Source organism: Mobula hypostoma, chromosome 18 (assembly GCF_963921235.1).
Source record: "Mobula hypostoma chromosome 18, sMobHyp1.1, whole genome shotgun sequence".
In the NCBI taxonomy this organism is placed as follows: Eukaryota; Metazoa; Chordata; class Chondrichthyes; order Myliobatiformes; family Myliobatidae; genus Mobula; species Mobula hypostoma.
This window is the reverse complement of record NC_086114.1, coordinates 45,925,238-45,950,366: the sequence shown is the minus strand read 5'-3', so window position 1 is coordinate 45,950,366 and position 25,129 is coordinate 45,925,238. Positions and strand designations below refer to the sequence as shown.

At 42.4% G+C, this 25,129-nt stretch overlaps 1 protein-coding gene across 1 annotated transcript in view; it reads right to left on the bottom strand.

Annotated features, from left to right (window-relative positions):
- Window positions 1-18,559, bottom strand: part of LOC134358517 (dual oxidase 2-like) — a 169,798-nt gene extending 151,239 nt beyond the window's left edge. The window contains exons 1-2 of the mRNA XM_063070823.1: window positions 18,426-18,559; window positions 17,781-17,889 (exon numbers count right to left, since the gene is read on the bottom strand). Coding sequence (XP_062926893.1) covers window positions 17,781-17,856 — 76 coding nt within the window. The 5' untranslated portion in view covers window positions 17,857-17,889; window positions 18,426-18,559. The remainder of the gene's footprint in view (window positions 1-17,780; window positions 17,890-18,425) is intronic.
- Window positions 18,560-25,129: the final 6,570 nt, after the last annotated feature.

The following is a 25,129-nucleotide window of genomic DNA, read 5'->3' as shown; positions in this document are numbered from 1 at the left end:
GTCCAGCTCTTGGCTCCATCCCTCCCCCTCCTGTCTTCTCCTATCATTTTGGATATCCCCCTCCCCCTCCCACTTTCAAATCTCTTACTAACTCTTCCTTCAGTTAGTCCTGACGAAGGGTCTCGGCCTGAAATGTCGACTGTACCTCTTCCTGGAGATGCTGCCTGGCCTGCTGCGTTCACCAGCAACTTTGATGTGTATTACTTGCTTTTCATTGGCTATTTCATTTGTTTTAAAAACTGCTCAATTCTCTCAGTGTACAATATACAATGATCTCTTGTGCAGTCGCATGCATCTATCTTTCTGCTTTTTTATTTATGATTATTATCACCCGGTACTCATTGATTATGAACCTATGAATTTGCCCATCTTTCTGCCTTTTTTGATATATCTATCTCTGTCCCTTCCCAAAGAAGCACATACTGTGCTGTTTTTCTTTAACTTGACCATTTTGCTTTTTTTTGCTTGAACATCTCGCTATGCTTCAACTGGTAGATAGTCATCTTGGGTTGTTTAAGACTTAAATCATTGCCAGTGCTATGTTTTGTAACTCCAAAACATAAAACTATTTAAATAAAAAACACGAAGCTGAGAGTTGTGTGTTTTAGTTTTGTTTTTAATTTAGCGAGAGACACACTTATGATGTGGTGGTGTGATGACATATGCCATTCATATATTTTTACAGCTAACCCGTAATGAATTATTTAAACAACAAAGAATGCTTAATCAGACAATATATTTATAATATTACTCAATTCCTGAAATATTAAATACACAACATGTCCAAAGGTAATAGTTAGAAGGCAGCATGGCCTGGCATGGCTTTTCGTGGCAGTGCTCCTTGTAGGTGTGCTCCAGTGGTGGATAGCTGTATCCACCACTATCTTTACACTTTTCCAGTCCTGGGCATTGGTGTTCCCAAACCAGGGCACGGTACAACCAGTTAGGGTTCTCCCTAATGTGCATCTAAAACAATTTGTCAAAGTTTTGGATGACGTGCCAAATCTCTGCAAACTTCCAAGAAAGTAGAGGTGCTGTCATGCCTTCTTTGTGATGGCACTCATGTGCTGGTGCCAGGACAGATTTTCTGATATGATAGCACTAAGGAATTTAAATGTACAGTATTTATGAAATATATTGTAGTTACATCTGAAGGAATTCCAACAGGAAGTACTGATCACTTCCTCACCAAAGCCTATACTGTTTTTAAAAAAATATTTATTTATTTCATGCAATGTGTTGTTAGCAAGGACAGCATTTATTACTTCTCCCTAAGGTAGTGGTGGTGACCTATCTTCCTGATCTACTGTGCTTTGTGTGTTGAAGGTGATCCAATAATGCCTTTGCATAGGGAGATCCAGGAGTTAGACTAGCAATGATAAGGAAGGGTGATCTGCTTGGAAGGTTAAAGTTGAGTTTATTGTCATTTGCAGATGTACATGTATGCAGATTCAATGAAAAGCTTACTTGCATAATATCACATTAGAAGCTTCCACAAAAAAATAAACATAAATTATACACAACTTTGATTAGAAAGATCACAATTGGAACAAAATAAGCCCACTTTAATGTAAAGTGATCAAAGTGTCTAAACCATAGTGATTAGGATTCTGCTGGTTGTTTCTGAATGGTTGAAGGGAAGTAGCTGTACTTGAACTTAGTGATGTGGGACTTCAGGGTTCTGTACCTCCTACCTGATGGCAGCCATGAGAAGGTGGCATGGCCTGGATGGTGGGGGTCTTTGATGATGGATGTTGCCTTCTTGAGGCAGTGCTTCCAGGAGATACTGCTGATGGTGGAGAGGCTTGTACTCATGTATGGGTGTGTGTTGGAGGGGAATCTGTAGGTGGTGGTGCTCCAGGCACCCACTACTCTTTTCCTTCTTTGTAGTAGATAAACAGAATAGGTTTCCAGTGGATGAAGCTGAATAATCAGAGTACATGTATTTCAGGTAAAAGAATTAGAAGATATAAGGAAGAAAGCATATGCAACATGTGGCTAGAAATTTGAATGTAACTACATTTGAACAGTTGATGTAAAAGTAATCTTCAAATATTTGAAGGAGCAATATTTATAGGGATATAGGGTAATTGAAAAGAGCTTGTCAGAAATCTGATGCTCTGAATGACCAATACAATATTCAGTATCTGTGTATTGTCATGTGGTTTATGCATATTAGTTGCTAGATCTAATTGTTGATTTTTGGTGAGCCCCTACAGTCAAGGAAACCGTCATCTGGTTCCCATTGTTGGTATCATGCTTTAGCTTAGTTGAAAGCCGACTGTCACAGTAAATGCACACTACCTTAGTGTTATAGAGTGATCTAGCACCAAGACAGACCCTTTGGCCCAATTGTTCCATGCCAACCATGGTGCCCGTCCAAGCTAGTCCTATTTGCCCATGTTTGGCCCTTAACCTTCTAAACTTTTCCTTTCCATGTGCCTGCCCGCTGTCTTTTCAAAGTTGTCCTATTAACTGCCTCAAGGCACTTCCTCAAACAGCCTCTATGTAAAAAGTTGCCTTTCAATCTTTCCCCTCTTCCCTTAAACCTATGCCCTCTAGTTCTTCATCAACCAACCCTAGGGAAAATACTGAGTGCATTCACTCTCTCCATGACCCTCTTGATTGTGTGCACCTCTGTAAGAGCATCCCTCAGAATCAGAATTAGGTTTAATATCACCGGCATATGTTTTGAAACTTGTTGCCTTTGTGGCTGCAAGACCTCCTACACTCCAAAGAAAAATGTCCCAGCCTATCCAACCTCTCTCTATGACTCAGTCCTTCAAATCCTGGAAACATTCTTGTGAATCCTTTCAGCCCTCTTTCCAGTTTAATAACATTTTTTTTCCTATAGCAGTAGACCAAAAGTGAACATAATATTCCAAGTTTGGCCTCACTAGCTTCCCGTAACCACTCTGTGACCACCTATGTAGTGCTCTGAGTCTAACTGAATATTAACATTAACACTATACTAAAGTGCTTTTCTTTATCTCCTGCAGTTTATTTCAAACTTCAGTATTGGATCATCCACACCTTCTGCTGGGGAGTAAATTGTTGCACAATTATAAATGCACTCACTAAACCTCCATCAATTAACCATGCCCTTCTTTGAGCCAAATGTTAGTCACCTTTATCAGCTTTTTCACTAAATACTTGCTCTCATGATCAGCAGCTCTGAGGAAGTGTAAACAAAGTCTTAAGATCAGAGATGAAACCAAAGGGGTTCAGCCATTCCCAGTCCATGACCTTTGTCTGAGATGACAACCTTTGTTTTAGTTTTCTTTCATGCTTTCTCTCACCCATCCTCATATCGAATGAGGCTCCCAATGTTTCTTGGAACCTCTGATCTCATCTTCAATCTGCCATCTCCACTCCTCGTTGCAAACCGGTTCAATTGTCCCTCCAATCCTTCTGCCAGACTTGGTCATTACCTTGACACTCCCACTCTGTCCTCAACCAGCAGATCCATCCTAACATATGGTCTGCTATGTTATCCAAAACATAATCTATCCTTTATTATGTTTATACTTCTATATACTATATCTATTTCATATTCCCAGCAGTTCATGATTCTATTATTTGCATGATTAGGGACACAATATACAGTGGCTATATTACTGAATGAGTTTCAAGAGGCCTGGGCCATTGATTGAATCTCACAACATCAGCTAAGGAAGGTAAATTACTTTGTAAGTGTGTGGAAGGAAATTAAATTGGCAAATTGGTTTATTATTGTCACACTGGTTTCTGAATGGTCAATGAACACTACCTCGCTCTTCTCCTTTTCAAATATTATTTATTTGCCATTTGTAGTAACTTTTTAATGTCTTCCACTGTACAGGTGCCACAAAACAGCATTTTTTATGATATATGTCAGTGTTAATAAATTTGATTCTGGTTCTGATAAAGGGTCATAGAGCACCACAGTACAGAAACAGGCCCTTTGGCCCATCTAGTCCATGTTGACCAGGTCTTCTGCCTAGTTCCATCGACTTGCACCGAGACCATAGTCCTCCATACACCTCCCATTTATGTACCTGTATATTATTATCTTGGTTTATTATTATCACATGTGCTGAGAAACAGTGAAAAACTTTGCTTTGCATGCTATCATTTCGTCACATCAGCATATTGAGGAAGTACAAGGAAAAGCAATAGCAGAATGCAGAATATAGTGTTAAAGTTAAAAACCCTGATGGAAGATCTATATGGGAGGTGTAGAGGAACATTATGAGGTAGAAAATGCTGGTAGATTATATGCAAAACCACAAACAATTGTGGTGATATAGAGGAAACCATTAAACTGAAATTAGTGATGTATGCATTAAGATGCAATTGTAATTAAAGGTGACTTCAATCTACATACTAATTGGACAAAATAAATTTGTAATAATACTGTATAAGTAGAATTTCTGAAATGGGCTTGTGATAGAGTTTTAGTTCAATATGTTGAGGAACCAACTGCAGAGCCAGACTGGGACTGTTTGACAGGAAAAGATTAATAAGCAATCTTGTTGTGCAATGTCATTTGTGAAAGAGAGCCCATGACATTGTAGAATTCTTCATTATGCTGGACAGTGCGAGAGCTGATTCTGACACTAGGCTCCTGAATCTAAATAAAGGGAAAAAAAAATCAAATGTAAAGGGACATAACAGTTAATGGCAGGACGATTAACAGTTCTGATGTACAGAGAGATCTTGGAGGGCGGGCTGGTCCAAGTCCATACCCTTGTGAAGGTGGTAAGGCAAGTTAATAGAGTGGTGAAGGAGACATATGCCATGCTTGCTTCCATTACCGGGGCATAAAGTATAAGAGTCAAGAAGTTACAACACAATTATATAAAGCTTTGATTAGGCTGCACTTGAAGCATTGTGTGCAGTTCTGGTCAATCTTTTGCAGTGAGGATGTGGAGACTTTGAAGTGGGTTCAGAAGAGATTTACCAGAATGCTGCCTGGATTAGAACATATAAGGTGAAGTTAGATAAACTTGGATTGCTTTTTCTGGAGCTTCAGAGGCTGAGGGGCGATGTGATGCAAGTTTATAAAATAATGAGAGGCATGAATAGAGTTGGCAGTCAGAAACTTTTACCCATGATAGAAATGTCAACTACTAGACAGCACACCTTTAAGGTGAGAGGAAGAAATGTTAAAAGGGAGCCATAGCTATATAGAACATAATAGGCCCTTCAGTTCATGATATTGTGCCGACTTTTTCACCTACTCTAAGATCAAACTAACTTTTCCCTATCACATAGTCCTCCATTTTTCTACCATCATATGCCTCTCTAGGAGTTTCATAAATGTCCCTAATGTATCTGCCTCCACCACCACTCCTAGCAGGGCATTCAATGCACCCACCATTTTCTGCGTAAAAACTTACTTCTGACATGCCTCCCCTGTACTTTCCTGAAATCACCTTAGAATTATGCCCCCATGTATTAGCCATTTCAAACCCTGGGGAAAAGTCTCTGGCTATCCATTCGATCTATGCCTGTCATCATCTTGTACACCTCTATCAAGTCATCTCTCATTCTCTTTCACTCCAAAGAGAAGAGCCGCAGCTCGCTCAACCTATCTTCATAAGACATGCCCTCTAGATCAGGCAGCTCCCTGGCAAAGGTCAGTCATTTTTACACAGAGAGTGGTGGGTGCACGAGACGCACTGGCAGGAGCTGTGGTGGAAGCAGAGACAATAGTGGTATTCAGACAGACACATGAATAGGTAGAGAATGGAGGAATATGAATCAAGAAAAGGCAGAAGAGGTTAGTTAAATTCAGCATTGTGTTTGGAGCAGACATTGTGGGCCAAAGGGCATGTTGCTGTACTATACTATGTTCTATGAAACTAAAGTGTGAAGCACAAGATAGCAATAATAGATTAGGAAATTTTACTTAAAGGGTTGATGGTGGACAGACAAAACAAACATCTAAAAGAGTAAATGTATCAATTACAATATTCATTTCTGAATGGTGCAAAAATAAAACAGGAAAGGTAGCTCAACCACGGTTTTCAAAAGAAATTAATGACACTATTAGATCCAAAAAGGGAAAAAAACGTCAAAAGCAGTAGCAAACTTAACAATTAGAAACCATAGAAAAACTACAGCACTGGATCTTGGCTGTTCCGAGCCATTTTCTGCCTAGTCCCACTGACCTGCACACGGACCATATCCCTCCATACACCTCCCATCCATGTATCTGTCCAATTTATTCTTAAATGTTAAAAAAGAACCCCCATTTACCATCTCGTCTGGGAGCTCATTCCACACTCCCACCACTCTCTGTGTGAAGAAGCCTCCGCTAATGTTCCCTTTAAACTTTTCCCCCCTCACCCTTAACCCATGTTGTCTGTTTTTTTTTCTCCCCTTGCCTCAGTGGAAAAAGCCTGCTTGCATTCACTCGGTCTATACCCATCATAATTTTATATACCTCTATCAAATCTCCCGTCATTCTTCTACGCTCCAGGGAATAAAGTCCTAACTTATTCAACCTTTCTCTGTAACTGAGTTTCTCAAGTCCCTGCAACATCCTTGTAAACCTTCTCTGCACTCTTTCAACCTTATTAATATCCTTCCTGTAATTTGGTGACCAAAACTGAACATAATACTCGAGATTCGGTCTCACCAATGCCTTATACAACCTCATCATGACATTCCAACTCTTCTACTCAATACTTTGATTAATAAAGGCCAATGTACCAAAAGCTCTCTTTACGGTCCTATCTACCTGTGACGCCACTTTTAGGGAATTTTGTATCTGTATTCCCAGATCCCTCCGTTCTACTGCACTCCTCAGTGCCTTACTATTTACCCTGTATGTTCTTCCTTGGTTTGTCCTTCCAAAGTGCAATACCTCACACTTGTCTGTATTAAACTCCATTTGCCATTTTTCAGCCCATTTTTGCAGCTGGTCCAAGTCCCTCTGCAAGCTTTGAAAACCTTCCTCACTGTCCACTACACCTCCAATCTTTGTATCATCAGCAAATTTGCTGATACAATTTACCACATTATCATCCAGATCATTGATATAGATGACAAATAACAATGGTCCCAGCACTGATCCCTGTGGCACACCAGGGAGTAGTTCAGAATTTAGCAAAGGAGGACAAAGATTGATTAGGAAAGGGAAAATAGAGTATGAGTCATCTTGTGCGGAGGTTCAGAACTGACTGTAAAAGATTCGTATTTCTGCGAAGAGAATCAAGGATACCTATAATAGGGAACAAAGAAAAAGCAGTCCAATTACATTCTTTCTTTGATTCTCTCTTCACAAAGGAGGAAATAACTAACCACAGAAATGTTGGGCAACAGGCCTATTGAAACAGGGAGTGTAAATAAACACATATTAGCAGGAAATTGAAGGGATCAGAGATGTCACCTGCTAGCCTGCATCCTAGACTACTTAAGGAAGTAAGCCTAGAAACAATAGTTACCTTGGTGATCACTTTGCAACATTCTTTGATCTGTGGAGTTCTAATGGATTGGAGTTTAGCTCGTATAAGAATGATATTAAGGGAGGTGACGAGTAAATAGACTGGTGTACCTAATATCTGTGATAGGGAAGTCTTGTTGTCCATTATAAGAAATGCAGAAGCAGAGCACAAAGAAGACAGTGATAGAGTCAGAAAAAGTCAGTGTGGTTTCATCAAAGGGAAATCACGTTGGATAATTCTACCAACGATTTTTTTGAGGATTATAACAGACAGAATAATGAGAACCAGTGATATGGTGCACTTCACTTTTCAGAAAGCTTTGAATAATATCCCAGATTAGGGAATTGTATGCAAAATAAAGCACATAGGACTGAGGAGGAGGTGCTTATATGGATAGAGAGGTAGTCGATTGACAATAAACAACTATAAGACTAAAAGGTTATAACACACAAGAGCAAAGATAGGCTATTTTACCATCAGGTCTGCTCTCATGGGTGATTTATTATTCCTCTCAGCCCCAGTCTCCTACATTTTCCCCATAACCTTTGACACCCTCACTAATCAAGAACCTATCAACCTCGGCTGTAAATATACCCAATGACTTGGCTTCCACAGACATCTGTGGCAATGAAATCCATAGATTTACCACCTTCTGGTTAAAGAAATTCTGCCTCATCTCTGTTTTAAAGGGTCGACCTTATATTCTTAGGCTGTGCCCTCTGATCCTAAACGTCCCCACTATAGGAAACATTCTTTCCACGTTCACTCTATCTCAACCTTTCAATGTTCAATAGGTTTTAATGGTCAGGTCACTCGTCTGAGTGCTACTGGCACCATGTAACCCAGTACTACCTGTCGCATGGTTGGATGGTTGGTAACTAAACCGGCTCCCCCACCAGGCTTACCTGGTGAGGAGGGTGAGGAGGGTGGCTAGACACCCTGCAGAACGAAAAACAAGACCTGTCAAAGGGCGAATGAACACTCTCATAGGGTTAACGACCATTTAGCAAACACGTGCTGTGGACGCAGAAAGGGCATCCCTTGCATCAAGGCTTGGTCTGGCCATTCACTGCAACAGAACTTCCCCCAGCTGTCTTGGACTCCCACCATGCCACTGGATCCGGGAGGGGACGTTGAGAGGGTGGGTCAACCTGTGCAACCCCCTACTCAACTAAAATCTGCTCACACATACACTGTTCCTTTCTGAGGAGTGGGGTACCACTCCACTAACTGACTGAAAGGAACCATCATCATCCTATGGGATGGATAGCCGGAGAGAGGTTTTAATGAGTCCCCACTCATTCATCTAAACTCTAATGAGTACAGAGCCATCAAATGCTACCCATGTTAATTCTTTCATTCCTGGGAACATTTTTGTGAACCACTTCTGGAACATCTCTAAAGGCAGCACATTCTTTCTTAGATAAGGGCACAAACCTGCTCACAATACTCCAAGTAAGGCCTCACCAGTGCCTGAAAAAGCCTCAGCATTTTTATAGTCTAGTCTTCTCAAAATGAATGCTAACATTCCTTACCACCGACTCAGCCTGCAAGTTACCCTTTAGGGGATCCTGCACGAGGACTCCCAAACATAGCTGCAACCTTGATTTATGAATTTGGTCACTGTTTAGAAAATAGTTCATTCATCTTTATTGTCCATTCGCGCGTGGCCAAGTGGTTAAGACGTTGGACTAGTGATCTGAAGGTTGCGAGTTCAAGCCTCAGCCGAGGCAGCATGTTGTGTCCTTGAGCAAGGCACTTCACCACACATTGCTCCTGCATGTCTATAGCCCAGCGACGGCGGTTGGTGCAGTATGGACAAGACAAGACATTCTCCTAATGTGTCTTCAGCAGATTCCCTGCTTCCTCAACACTACCTGCCCCCCTCCCATCCATCTTTGTATCATCTCCAAACTTGGCTACAAAATCATCAATTCCATCATCCAAATAATTGCTATTAACAATATACATTAATTATCTGGATTGAAGAATTAAATATGATTTTGTCAAATGAATCAGACAAGGCTGGATGGCAAGGTGGTGTTGGAGATGATGTCGAGAAGCTCCAGGTTGAGTTAAATAGGACAGACTAAGAGAGTGGGCAGATACACAAGGCAGGACAGAATAATGTAGATAAATGTGAGGTCATTCACTTTGGTGACAACAACAATGAATTGAAGGGGGAGGTGCAGCGAGACTTGGGTGTCCTTGTCCGCCAGCTGCTGTAGGTAAATAAGCAGCACAGAGGATTGTTTTCTGGCCTTTATAGCAAGAGAATTTGGGCAGGGATGTCTTTCTGTAACTGTGCATGACCTTAGTGAGACCACATTTTGAGTATTCTGTACAGTGTTGATCTTTTTATCAGAGGAAGGATGTTTTTGCTCTACAGGAAGTTCAGTAAAGTTCAGCAAGCAAATCCCTGCAATTATATTGACATACAAAACATAGAACAGGCCCTTTGGCCCACGATATTGTGCCAACCAGTTAACCTTCTCTAAGATCAATCTCACCTTTCCTTTCTACATAGCTCTCCATTTTTTCTTCCATCCTTGTGCCTATCTAAGAGTTTCTTAGATGTCCAAAAGGCATCTGCCTCTACCACCACCCTGACAGGGTGCTCCACACATCCACCACTTTCTGTGCAAAAAAAGAATGGAGATTGAATATAAATAGAGATTGGGTCAATGAGACTGCATTTACTAGAGTTTAGAAGAATAAAAGGGACAGCTGCAAAATGCTTATGGGAATGGATAGATTTGATGCTGGAAGGATGCCCCAGATGACCAGCAAGCTGAGAACCGGGGGTGTGGAAGAAAAATACTAAAGACCTTGTGATGGACGTTAAGGGGTTAATGATTTTTTTTAAGAGTGTGAATTCAAAAACTATAACCATTTACCTGTGACTAATGAACACTGAGTGACTGAAATGCACGCTGTAGCCGGGATGTGGAAATAACTATATCTGTGCTTCTTTGTTCTTTGTTCTGAGAATTATCACATGTCTGTGGCTGAGCAGGCCTGATATACCTTCCTGGGAACCAAAACTTAAGTAAAATGTATAAACCTTCAAGGACATACTGTGCTACTTTGCTGTTCTATAGAATTGCAGTCTAAATTCATCCTTACAGCTTTAAGTGCTCTTGTCACGTATGCTTGGGGTATAAATAAAAGTGTACTTTATTGTTAAGCAGAGTTCCAAGACCCCACTTTTAGGAGCTTGGACTCTCCATGATATCATGCATCAATAAAGATTTTCTGTAGTAACTTCCCTCTGGATCTGAGTACTCTTTTCCGCGACAAGGGGTCACAAAGTGATAAAGGAAAAGCTATTTAAGACTAAGATATAAAAGTTTTGTTGCAGTTGTACAAGACGTTGGCAGAGCCACATTTAGAATACTATGTTCAATTTTGGTCCCCCTTCTATAGGAAAGATGACATTAGTGAGAAGAGTACAGAAAAGATTTATGAGGACTTCTGGCATTGATTACGGAGAGAAGTTGAGTAGACCAGAACTTTATTCATTGGATCGTGGAAAACGAGTGGTGATCTTAAAGAGGTTCACAAAATCATAAACGCACAGACAGGGTGAAAACACACTCTTTTTCCTAAGTTAGGGTATGAAGAATGCATAGGCTTTAGCTGAGAGGGGTAAGATTTAATGGGATGCTGTTGGATAACATTTTCTCCCACAGAGTGGACAGTGAGCTATCAGAGAAAGTGGTTGAGTTGAATACAATAACAACATTTAAACTCTTGGACAGGTGTATGGATGAAAAGATTTGGAAGAATATGGGCCAAATGCAGGCAAATGGGATTAGCTTAGCTGGAAATCTTAGTTGGGTTGAAGGAACTGTTACTATGCTGTACGAGGAGAAATTTCTTCCACCAGAGATTGGTGAATCTGTGGAATTCTTCATTTGAAACCAAGTCATTAGAAATATTCACACAAGTCTAGAAAGACCAAGGACATAGCCAGAGTACTGGAACTGGATATGGGTGAACAGCCATGATCATATTGAATGACAGAATAGGCATGAAGGGTCAAAATGTCTATTCCGGCTCTTATTGTCTGTTTCTCAATTCAATTAATTAAATAAAACTGGAGGCAAATAAAGCAAGACACCTCCAAATTACACTTTATCTATGAACTTTTCTGTTTACTAACATTCTTCATGAATTGAAATCTGTCATCATTATTCAGTTTGGATTGTAAATGAATGCCATAAACTATTCTCTGAAACGGCCTGGTGAACAACTAGGTACAGAAAGTTAGGGAAGGGGCAATAACTGCCAAAATTGTCAGTGATACCAACATTCCATTAATAAGTGTAAACAATGAGTTTGTAAAACATACACTCAGTGACCACTTTATCGGATTTCGGAGGTAACTCATAAAGTGGCCACTAAGTGTTTTTCTGTATGTTCATGGTCTTCTGCTGCTGTAGCCCAACCACTACAAGGTTTGACATGTTGTGCATTCAAAGATGTTCTTCTGCACACTACTGTTGCATTGTGTGCCTATTTGAATTTCCGTTACCTTCCTGTCAGCTTGACCAATAGGCTCTGTGCCCCCATGTTTAAAAAGCCGATTTTGCCCACAGAATTCACGCTCACTGGATTTTTTTGTTTTGTTTTGTTTCTCACACCATTCTCTATAAACTCTAGAGACTGTTGTGCGTGAAAATTCCAGGAGACCAGCAGTTACTGAGATACTCAAACCACCCCTTCTGGCACCAACAACCATTCCACAGTCAAAGTCACTTAGATCACAGTTCTTTCCCATTCTGATATTTGATCTGAATGACATCTGAACCTCTTGACCACGTTTGCTTTGTGCATTGAGTTGCTGCCACATGATTGGCTGATTAGATAATTGCATTACTGAAGTGTACAGATATACCTAATAAACTGGCCACTGGGTGTATACTGAATTATGGAATCGACCTTTCCCAGCTCTCAATAATAATCTACCATCAGTGGAAGATGAAACAATCTATATCATTTACTTTTTTGTATGAGATTTATATCTACCTCAAATTGCTGATTTGATTAAATATATGATATGCTATTTTATTTTTCTTTTTATTTTCCCAAACTGTACTGAATATTTAGAAGAAGCTTATTTACTATTTGGCTTCAGCAGAGACTGTGATGTTTTGCAATTCTAGGCAAATCTAATTGCCAAGTTACCAAAATCAAACGATTCCTTAAAGCTGCCAGAAAGCTTACTGGTGCAGAAATGTATTTGTTTCCAGCAGTTCCCACAGTTACAGCATCTCTGGGTTCCAAATTCCATCACTGCTATTCTGAATGCATAGAAACAAATACAAGACTCCCCTTTCCTCAATGCCAACCCACCTGTCATTCAAATCAGCATGTCTCAAACTCTTCAAAAATGTTCAAGCATTTAAAACTAGAACTTGCCTAAAAGGACAATTAATCCTGTGTATGCAATATTATACTTGTGAATACGATAGTTCAGGATCAAGGATCAACTTTATTTGCCATATACACTTACATGTATTAGGAATTTGCTCTAGTGTGTGGCTTGACAGGCAAAAGAAAATGATTCAACAATTATAAATAATAATGTAAAAATAAAGTTACAACTACAGATATGGAATAAACTATGTATAATATCTAAATACCAGAAAGTGTTATAAATTGGGAAATTATTATAGTAAATTATTTAAATTAGGGAAGTGTTCCAATTCCAATTTGCAATTCCATTGAATTCCAATTTCAATGGTCCAAAATACATGAGAAAAGTAAAAGAATAAACTCTTGATAAAATGCAATTAAAGTACAGTACCAGGCATTTAATTCATTGATTCATTTGGCCCTGATGATCCTAATTTATATCCATCACCCACACAAACACACACAAAGTGAAGTGAACCACAACAAAAGAGGCATTTTAAAAGATTTTCATTTGCACAGTACATTTCCTGACCATCATCTATTAGAAATAGCTTTACAACATAGTGCTTTACTCTTTCCAGTTGTCATTGAGTCACACTGCAGACAAACAGTCCCAGTGCACTGAAGCTACACCAGCTGTCCAGCATGCATTTATGCTAATCTCATTTTGTTATCTCACCCATACCCAATGACTACACCAGACTCTAACACTCATCTGCACACTAGGGGCAATTTACAGTGGCCAATTAACCTACCAGAGTACACATTTGTGGATTGTGGGAAGAAATCTGTACACATTGGAAAGATCCATGCAGCCATGGAAAGGACATGCAAACACAACACTGACAACACAGGAAGTCAGGACTGAACTAGGAACTCTGGAACTGCTGTGAGACAGCAGCTCTGCTAGATGCGCCACTGTGCTGCCCTTGTTGAAATGAGAAAATGGACCATTCACGTCCTTCTTCTAAACTCCACTGAATACACGCTCAGCACCATCAAACACCCCTCAGTCGCCCTTTTGAAATACAACCTTCTTCTTATTTACCAAAAAAAAGATGCATTCATGGAAAATGTTAAGCAAAATTTCATAAATTGAAAAGGCTGCGCAAAATGAATTGCAGGTACTTTGGTTCTTTGTCTTCCGATAGAAAGTACTATTGGCATACTATTCCTTATGACAATAAACAGATTTGTAAATCGAATATGTGTAACCCAAAGAACTAAACGTGCATTCGTTCATTATCTGCCGTATCGTATGACATAGGAGATCATGGTTTTGCCTTGACCATGATTGCTCTTGGCAAATTTTTCTATTGATATGGTTTGTCATTGCCTTCTCCAGGGCTGTGTCTTTACAAGACAGATGACCACAGCAATTGTCAATACTTTTCAGAGATTGTCTGCCTGTCGTCAGTAACCAGGACTTATGATATGAACCAGCAGGTCATACAACCACCCACTACCTCTCACTGCTTCACGTGACCCTGATCGGGGGGGGGGGTTGCTAGGCCGGTGCTACACCTTGCCCAAGGGGACCTGTAGGCTAGCGAAGAGAAGGAATGCATTACACTTCATTTGGTGTTTTCTCCACCCCACCATCCAAAATAAAGAACTAATAGCAAAGCAAAAATTCATAAATGGAATATTTGTAAATTGAGAAATCAAATAGCATAGAATCTTTTACATAAATAAACGGGCAAATGGGCATTTTGTTTTAGCAACGCTCCGTATAGTACAGAATGTTTGTCGAAATGTTTGCACTAAGGCCCTGGTATGGGACTTGCATCACAGTCTTGGAAGAAGCAGCAAAACCACTCTTAGTTCCTTTCATTTTGAAGCTAACTTCCAACAGCTGTTTGTGTGTCAGATTCACTCACAGCTGCTAAGGAGTTGTGTCGATCATGTGTCTTAATGGAGGATAAGAAAATTCTGACACCAGATTTACAGGAATTCCATTTTTTTGGTGTTTAATTTCTGTCATTGGCCATTATGATCATTTATTCCATTTTTCCCTGATAACATCTTAGCACATCAAGTCTTTGCCAACTCGCAGAGTAATCCCATTCCCTACTAATTTTCCCTTCAAGAGGACCATAACCTTGTTGACCCAGAGAGCTATGTTGGGTGGAGTCAGGACTTTATGCTTTTGCTCTTGGTATGGTCACCCATGCCAAACGAGCCAGACTAAGAGTGGTCCACTAATTCTCCAGGTTTGGGGGTTCAGCTCAGGGCTAACAACCCTGACTGATAAAATAAAATTGTGATGGAAACAGCAATGAGGAAACCTACATCCGAGTAGTGGTATTCCTGAGTCTCCACCCAGGGCATGCATGACTGGCTGTAGTGAAAACCAAGAAGAAGCTACTGACATGATGAAGGAAGTCCAGCACTCCGCAAGTGAAGGTGGACTACTGCCCTGAGCACCAGCGGCATAACGGGCAGTAAATGCTGCTAATTTCCCTCTTAATGTGTTTTGCTCAACTTACCCAGATCCTGCCAATCACTTACACAGTGGGAGTAGTTTACAGTGGCCGATTAACCATTCAGTAGGCATTTAGGGATATTGAGGGAGAGTAAAGCACCCAGAGGAAACCCATATGGTCTCAGTTTTAGACAGACAGCATCAGAGGTCGAAACTTTGAGGGAAAATAAGAACCCAGAGCAAAACTGTAAGGACATAAGGAGAATCCATTCCAATAGTATCACAGGTCAAAATAGAACTCATGTCCCTGGAACCGTGAAGCTGCAGCTCAGCTAGCTATGCCACCCTTTCGCCAACACCACTTTTTCCCATTAGTTCGATTTCCCAATGGAAATACCCCAAAATGAGAATGTGTTGGAGAAGAACAACCAGAGAAGAAATGGCAGGTAAGTAATTCCTGCTCAGGTGTGCTCTGTATCCACATTCTACCTCATTCATACACAAAGGACCAGATACCTTATTCTGGCAAAGGGCTTGTGCACAGAACTTTTGATAGATTTGAGAAGAGGTATTTGAAGGTGATGCAACATAACTACACTCGCCTTCTCCCCGCTGTCATTATTACCTCCTCCATTCCTCACAGATGCCACTGTGTAACTGAGTTTTAACTTCTGAAGCAGTATGGTATTTGTAATACAGGTGTCCCCTGCTTTTTGAACGTTCACTTTACGAAACCTCACTGTTACAAAAGACCTACATTAGTACACTGTTTTCGCTAACAGAAGGTGTTTTCACTGTTACGAAAAAAGGCAGCGCACGCCCCGAGCAGCCGCTCTCCCCCGGATTCAGAACGGCATTCTCCCTGGCACTGCTTAAACACGTGCCTGTAAGCATCCGTTTGTAAGATAAGTTCTAAGGTATCAGAAAAGCCTGAACGAGCTCGGGAGGGGCTCAAAAGGTTTCAATCATGGTGAACGAAGTAAGGACAAAGTGAGTTTGGCTTGTGGAAGTTGACGAAGATGATGTTGAAGAGGTTTTGGCATCCCATGACCAAGAACTGATAGATGAAGAGCTGATGTAATAAGAAGAGGAAAGGATAACAATCGAAACTGAATACAGTAGCGAAAGTGAAGTTGTCCAGGAACTGAACGTGAAGCAACTGCGTGAGATTTTCGCTGCAATGATAAAGTACGACTTTAATTTTGAAAGGGTACATCGGTTTAGGGCAAATTTGCAAGATGGTTTGAGTGCTTACAAAGAACTGCATGATAGAATGCGCGAGGCTAAGCAGTCAAGCAAGCCTTCCATATCAGCCACAGCAGACGACGAACCTCGACCTTCGGCATCGAGGCAGGCAGTCATAGAAGATGACCTGCCTGCCCTGATCGACGATGAGATGACAACACCGTGTCCCACCACCCCAATCCCAGAGCCACGGACAGATACCGATTCGTGGAAAATGCAGTGGTAGCCAGGAGGCACCCAACATATCTTTAAGAAAAAAGCTGTAATAAACAAGCTAATTAATTAGGTGCCGCCCGGCACATAAATGTCGGCCCAGATCAGAGCCGATTGCTGATTGTGTCGCCTCTATCTGGGCTGACATTTACGTGCCAGGTGGCACCTAATTAATCAGCTTATTTATTTCCGCTTTTTTCTTAAAGATGTGCTGGGTGCGTCCCGGGCACCGCTGGACCGCTGCATGCTTCGCAGATCAGTATCGGTTTGCTGCCCAGAGAGTGGAGGACACTGCACCACCCCAACCTCCGACGACTCAGCCTAACACACCATCATCAGTGTGCTCTGTGCTGTCTTCCGGATTCCTGTAAGCGACACTACACTGTACATACATTATTTCTACTTTATATCGGCTGTGTATTTTTACGTGTTATTTGGTATGATTTGGCAGCTTCATTGCTTAAAGGTTACTGGAGAGCGATTGCGCGGTGTTTTTGCCAAGAGTGCTTGCGTGAGATTTTCGCTACGGAGAACAGTGCAGGCAATGATTGTGGAAAAGTATTTCTACTTTATATAGGCTGTGTATTTATCATATCATTCCTGCTTTTACTATATGTTACTGTTATTTTAAGTTTTATGTGTTATTTGGCATGATTTGGTAGGTTATTTTTGGGTCTGCGAACGCTCACAAATTTTTCCCATATAAATAAATAGTAATTGCTTCTTCGCTTTACGACATTCCGGCTTACGAACCGTTTCATAGGAACGCTCTACCTTTGGATGGCGGGGGAAACCTGTATTTAAAATTCTGTAAAATTGTGTACTGTTCGCATACTTCTCTTTTCGTTAGTTTTTTTCGTATGTTTCTAACAATCTAATTTATTATGCCATAAATCAACTTCACTGCCTCAATCGCTCTTGTATATGCCAGGTCCACAGTTTAAATACTGTGTTCTTTGGCACTTCCTTATTTAAAGGTAATCTCACGATAAACAGTACTATTAGATTTTCAAGAAGCTTCATATGTTTGCGACATTACTTACAGATAAATGAAGGACAACACAGAATCAGAGTCCAGAAAAATACCAATGCTTTAAGGTTATTACTCGCTGTCATCATCTTCCAGCTTTGAATTCTAACATCCACATTGATCTGTCAACAATGGTAAAGAAACAGACATGAAATAGAATGTTTTAATGTGTAACATACCCCAAATTTGCTAATGCTCTTCTAAGTGCCCTAGGTTAAAACCAACACCAGTGTAAATGTTGGCAGTAGAAAGAGTATTGGTCTCCACAATTACATAAGGCTGAGGTACCAGTAATAAAACAGAGTTGAAAGCTTGTGGTTGTCAGCACAAAACTGAACAGTATTCCCCTCTTGAAAACAGATAGAACTATAGAATGGCACTTTGCAGATCTTTCAAACTTATGAAAGCATTTCAAAAGTAATGAAAATTGTGGTTCTCTAATCTAAAATAATCAGATAAATGATTTATATTTTCTAAGTATAAAGAAAATAATAATAAAACTTACAGAAATTATTTAATGGATTTAACATATTGAATATCATCTACCATAATTTACTGAGCATGATTTTATCAGCTGTGTACCAACATGAAACATTTTAAAAAGTGATTGAAAATTAATAAATAAAAAATATAAAATAGAAAAAATACGAGAACATACCTTGTGCAAACATTATTTACTCTCAGGGAACATTCACAAAAGAGAGACAGTTCACTTAAGCTGTTCTGATGGCAGAAGCTTGTTCTAGTCTACAATGTAAAAAGGGATTCTGTTTGAGCTGACTTAAGTACTCCTTTTAAAGAGGCTAGGAGGAAATGTAGAATTGAATTCTCTGCCAAGTGCATCCAGTTTCTAAAGGAACACACCTTAGAGGTGGCACTAGAATAACTTGTTCAACTGTTTCTTGCCTGGCAAAGCCCTTTAAAGGTATTTTTAAAATATAGACACACTATTTAAAATATGTCAAGTGCATATTCCTTGTATTCACCCCACAGCAGAAAATGAGATAATCTGCATGTCCAGCTGCCAAGTGTGCGGTACAATTGTTCTTTTCTCCATCTGTAGAAGTCAGTTTGTTGCTCTTGATTTCAACTTCGGGGACTCTGCATTTTATGGTCCGGTCTGTAAAGTCCGCATTCTGGTTCACGGTCCAGTTCCTGGACTCAGGACTCTGGGTCTTCCAGCTGTCCCTCGTTTGATTGAGTTAAGCATAGGCACCTGATTCCCATCTTGGGGCTTGGAATATAAGTAGCCTTGGGGTTGAGTGTGATCTGCTGGTTTGTCTGGTCAATTCCCCTGGGAGCAACCTGCTGGTGGAAGACTAGAGTGGCTACTTGTCATCTTCAGGCCATGTTGGAGAACCATCACTTCATAGAGCATTGCTGCTGGTAGTAGGAGCTGTCTTTGCGGCATGGATTTGGCTATTTCCCAGGCTGGCTGAGTGACTGCTAGATCCTCTGAGCTATGTTGGGATCTGGCTGTTTCTGTAGCCAGCTGGCTGAACTGAGATTCAGAAAACCCTGGAGCAGAGATGAAACTGTCTGTTGTTCTTTGGTGGTGTCTCTTCTTGTCCTTGCCTCTGTGGGGTAAGTCAGGCTGTTTTACCGTTGCCCTGTTGGGGGGATCTGTCTTGTCTTGTCTTGTCCTTGCCTCTGTGGGGTAAGTCAGACTGTTTTGCCGTTGCCCTGTGGGGGGATCTGTCTTGTCCTTGCCTCTGTTGGGTAAGACCGACCATTCTGCTGTTACCCAACAGATGGACCTGTCCCACCCTGGTGTGGAGATGAAGTTGAGTCCCGGCTCTATGTCTATGGGTTCAGTCCAGTCTCATATTAGTGTCATATTAAAGATAGGTCTTGGCTCTACGTTGATGTACAGTTCCCAGTCTGTCTCTGAGCTCCAGCCTCTGAGTTCTCAGCCTCTGCATTCCCGGAACCCTAGGCTCGAGGATCCCGCGGCCAAGCTCCCGGAACCCTAGGCTCGAGGATCCCGCGGCCAAGCTCCCGGAACCCTAGGCTCGAGGATCCCGCGGCCAAGCTCCCGGAACCCTAGGCTCGAGGATCCCGCGGCCAAGCTCCCGGAACCCTAGGCTCGAGGTCCCTAGCCTCCAAGCTCCCGGAACCCTAGGCTCGAGGTCCCTAGCCTCCAAGCTCATGACCCAAGACCACAGCCTCGAGGTCCCTAGCCTCCAAGCTCATGACCCAAGACCACAGCCTCAAGCCTCAAGCAAAGATCCCAGCCTGTCTCCAAGCTCAGGCCTCTAGACCCCAGCCTTGTCCTGTCCTGAAGCCATGTCATGTCCTTGTCTGGTTCTGGGGTCCGAGCCCGAGGCAAGACTCGGGTTCTGGGTCCTTGTCCAGTCTCGGGCTCTGAGTCCAAGCCTTGTCTCCTTGTCCCTGGTTCCTAGTCCTGGTCCCGCTTTCCCTAGCCCAAGTCTGCATTCTTGTCCCTGCTCCTTGCCTGTATCCTGTCATGTCCCTACTCCAGTCAAGTCCTGTTTCTTGTACTTCAGCGTCTGTGTCTCGCACTTGGGTCTGTTCCCAGCACCCCATTGTGACAGAACGAACCAGCCAACCATGGACCCAGCGACACTGACACTGGAGATGAACTCTCACCATCCAAGACTCCCTAGTGTTGAAACCTCCCCACCCCCCGCCCGTAGTGCTAGGGAGCCTCTTTGGTTGCCCGGAGGTTCCCATGGAAGGGCAGGGGGGTTCTGTCATGGTCCGGTCTGTGAAGTCGCATTCTGGTTCACGGTCCAGATCCTGGACTCAGGACTCCAGGTCTTCCAGCCGTCCCTCATTTGATTGAGTTAAGCACAGGCACCTGATTCCCATCTTGAGGCTTGGAATATAAGTAGCCTTGGGGTTGATTGTGATCTGCGGGTTTGTCTTGTCAATTCCCCTGGGAGCAACCTGCCGGTGGAAGGCTAGAGTGGCCACTTGTCATCTTTAGGCCATGTTGGAGAACCATCACTTCATGGAGCCTTGCTGTCGGTAGTTAGAGCTGTCTTTGCGGCATGGATTCGGCTATTTCCTGGGCCGGCTGAGTGACTGCCAGCTACTCTGAGCCAGATAGGGATCCAGCTGTTTCTGTAGCCAGCTGAGGTTGCTGGCCGAACCGAGACTCGGAACTACCCTGGAGCAGAGACGGAACTGTCAGTTGTTCTTTGGTGTTGTCTCTTGTCCTTGCCTCTGTGAGGTAAGACCGGCCATTCTGCCGTTACCCAACAGGTGGACCTGTCCCACCTTGGTGTGGAGATAAAGGTGGTAGGGTCATGGTAAAGATGATTCATAGAAACATAGAAACATAGAAAATAGGTGCAGGAGTAGGCCATTCGGCCTTTCGAGCCTGCACCGCCATTTATTATGATCATGGCTGATCATCCAACTCAGAACCCAGCCTTCCCTCCATACCCCGTGACCCCTGTAGCCACAAGGGCCATATCTAACTTCCTTTTAAACATAGCTAATGAACTGGCCTCAACAGTTTGCTGTGGCAGAGAATTCCACAGATTCACCACTCTCTGTGTGAAGAAGTTTTTCCTAACCTCGGTCCTAAAAGGCTTCCCCTCTATCCTCAAACTGTGACCCCTCGTTCTAGACCTCCCCAACATCGGGAACAATCTTCCCGCATCTAGCCTGTCCAATCCCTTTAGGATCTTATACGTTTCAATCAGATCCCCCCTCAATCTTCTAAATTCCAACGAGTACAAGCCCAGTTCATCCAGTCTTTCTTCATATGAAAGACCTGCCATCCCAGGAATCAATCTGGTGAACCTTCTTTGTACTCCCTCTATGGCAAGGATGTCTTTCCTCAGATTAGGGGACCAAAACTGCACACAATTCCTGGCTTTTTGATGGATAAGTCCCAGCTCTATGTTGATGTACAGTTCCCAGTCTGTCTCTGACTTCCAACCTCCGCATTCCCAGAGCCCGAGCCTCGAGGGTCCCGCCGCCAAGCTCCCAGAGCCCGAGCCTCGAGGGTCCCGCCGCCAAGCTCCCAGAGCCCGAGCCTCGAGGGTCCCGCCGCCAAGCTCCCAGAGCCCGAGCCTCGAAGCTAATGACCCAAGACTCCAGCCTCAAGCCTCAAGAGCAAAGACCCCAGCCTGTCTCCAAGCTTGCCAACATATAGAAGGCCATCTCGGGAGCACTGGATGCAGTATATCACCCCAGACGACTCACAGGTGAAGTGTCGCCTTACCTGGAAGGATTGTCTGGGGCCCTGAATGGTAGTAAGGGAGGAAGTGTAAGGGCATGTGTAGCACTTGTCCCGCTTACAAAGATAAGTGCATTCTATATATTGGCGAGACCCAACGCAGATTGGGAGATCATTTTGCTGAACACCTCGCTCTGTCCACCAGAGAAAGCAGGATCTCCCAGTGGCCACACATTTTAATGCCCCATCCCATTCCCATCTGATATGTCTATCCATGGCCTCCTCTACTGTAAAGATGAAGCCACACTCAGGTTGGAGGAACAACACCTTACATTCCGTCTGGGTAGCCTCCAACCTGATGGCATGAACATTGACTTCTCTAACTTCTGCTAATGCCCCTTGTCCCCCTGATCCTCTCATATCCCTATTACCAATCAACTGTCCAACTCTTGGTCCCATCCCTCCCTCTCCTGTCTTCTATCATTTTGGATCTTCCCCTCTCCCTCTCAAATATCTTACTAGCTCTTCCTTCAGGTAGTCCTGACGAAGGGTCTCGGCCCAAAACGTCGACTGTACCTCCTCCTAGAGATGCTGCCTGGCCTGCTGCATTCACCAGCAACTTTGAAATGTGTAGCTTAAAGCAGTGGCTGATTGGCAGCAGGCAAAGAGTGGGAACAAAGAGAGCCTTTTCTGACTGGCTGTTAGTGACTAGTGGTGTTCCACAGGTGTCTGTTGAAACCGATTCTTCTTGCGTTACATGCCAATGATCGGGATAATGGAATTGATGGCTTTATTGCAAAGTTTGCAGATATGAAGTAAATGGAGGGGCAAGTAGTTTTGAGGAAGTAGAGAAACTACAGAAGGACGTAAACTGATTAGGAGAATGGGCAAAGAGGTGACCTCTCATCACAGCGCTAAGCAGTATAATCCATATTGTACTGTCTCAGTGCTTTTATATTTGAGAGCTGTAGCACTTTTTTTATTTGCAGTTATTTTATAAATAACACTATTTGCATTTCTGGTCAGATGCTAAATGCATCTCATTGGCTTTGTATCTGTACTTAGCACAATGACAATAAAATTCAATCTAATCTAGTCTAAAGATGGAATATAGTGTCAGGAAGTGCATGCACTTTGGTAGAAGAAAAATAAAGTGTTGACTATTTTATAATTGGAAAGAAAATACAGAAAACTGAGATGCAAAGGGACTTTGGGAGTCCTCATGCAGATTCCCTCAAGGTTAATTTGCAGTTTGAGTTTGTGGTGAGGAAGGCAAATGCAATATTAGCATTCATTTCAAGAGGACTAAAATATGAAAGCAAGGATTTAATGTTGAAACTTTAAAGCACTGGTGAGGCTTCAGTATTGTGAGAAGGTCTGGCCCCTTATCCTAAAAAGGATGTGCTGTAACTAAACAGGGTTCAAAGCAGGTTCATGAAAACGATTCCAGGATTGAATGGCTTGTCACATGAGGAGCATCTGATGGCTCTGGGCCTGTATTCACTAGAATTCAGAAGAATGAGGGGTGACTTCATTGAAACCTATTGAATGGTGAAAGGTCTTGATAGATTGGATGTTGAGAGGATGTTTCCTATGGTAGGAGAGTCTAAAACCAGAGGACACAGCCTCAGAAGAGAGGGGCATCCTTTTAGAATGGGAATGAGGAGGAATTTCTTTAAGTAGTGGGTGGTGAATCTGTGGAATTCTTTGTTACAGGCAGTGGTGGAGGCCAAGTCTTTATGTATATTTCAGGCAGAGGCTGATAGATTCTTGACTGATAGGACATGAAAGGATAAAGGGAGATGGCAGGAGATTGGAGCTGAGAGGAAAATTTGGATCAGCCATGATGAAATGGGAGAGCAGACACAATGGGCAGCCAAATGGCCTAATTCTTCTCCTATATTTTATGGTCTTAAGGTCTTGTAAACAGGTGCTGTCACTTTTGATCCAGTTTACAGATGCTGAGATTTAGCGAGATTCACTACTGCACCTTCAAGTCATTGCATTGCTACTTGGTGTACCAGTGGTGAAGGGGCTGAACATTTTAGTGATTGACTGAGTTATGTAGAATTCTTGGCATTCAAGAATTAATATGGCACAGGAAGTAACCATTTGGCCTTTCTAACTATGAAATGAATCTCAGGGTAGTATATAGTGACATATGTACTTTGATAATAAATTTACTTTGAAATTTTGAGTCTATGCAGACAGCCAGTAGTCAACCAATCTGGTCAGTCCTATTCCCATTTTTTTAAGAAACAAAGATTCATTCAAAAGACTACAATATCACAACAATGCACTATTATGCAACAGTCAGAACTTCATAAAACACATTTATAGTTTCAAATTAAAATATGCGTATTGCAGCTTCAACACACTTGAGGTCCTTGGGGCTCACCATTCCAAGAAATTCCCATTGTACCCATGAACAGCTGGCACTCCTCCCAGGACACTAGTTCCATATCCCTGCAAAATATTCTGTTTCAATTTCCTGTCCAATACCTCCTTGACAAAATCAGTCATAGCAGGCAAAGTCCATTCTCACATACGGATGTGAGGTGTGGACACTCACCAAGACAATGTGAAAATCTCTTAGATGGTTGCTATACACGAATGCTATGGATGGCTCTTGGTGTGAGTTGGCAACTGCACATGACGAAGGTCGAGCTCTACAACGACCTACTGATGCTCACCGCTTAAAATCGAGGTGAGGAGACTGCAATTAGCGGGGCACTGACTACACCACCCCGAGTTACCTGCCAGCCTAGTCATCATATGGGAGCCCAAGCACAGGAGGATGAACCCTGGGCGTCCTCGCAAGACTATGGCCAACACACTCCTAGAAGACAGCGGCGCGGCTAATGTAGATGAACTGAACACACTGAGGGAGGAGGAGAAGTGGAGAGTCCGTCATCGTGCCCGACACCGGCCCCCTATCTATGGAGCAAGAAAATCTATCCTGGGCCCGACACATTGATGCAATTACAAAGAAGGCACGCTGGCAGCTATACTTCATTAGGAGTTTGAGAGGATTTAATATGTTACCAAAAACTCTAGAAAATTTCTGCAGAGGTATGTTGGAGAGCACTCAGACTAGTTGCATCACCACCTGATCAAAGGAGGCTGTGCAGGGTTGTAGGCCCAGCCATCTCCATCACAGGAGCAAGCCTCCTGCCATCAAGGACACCTTCAGGAGGAAGTGTTGCAAG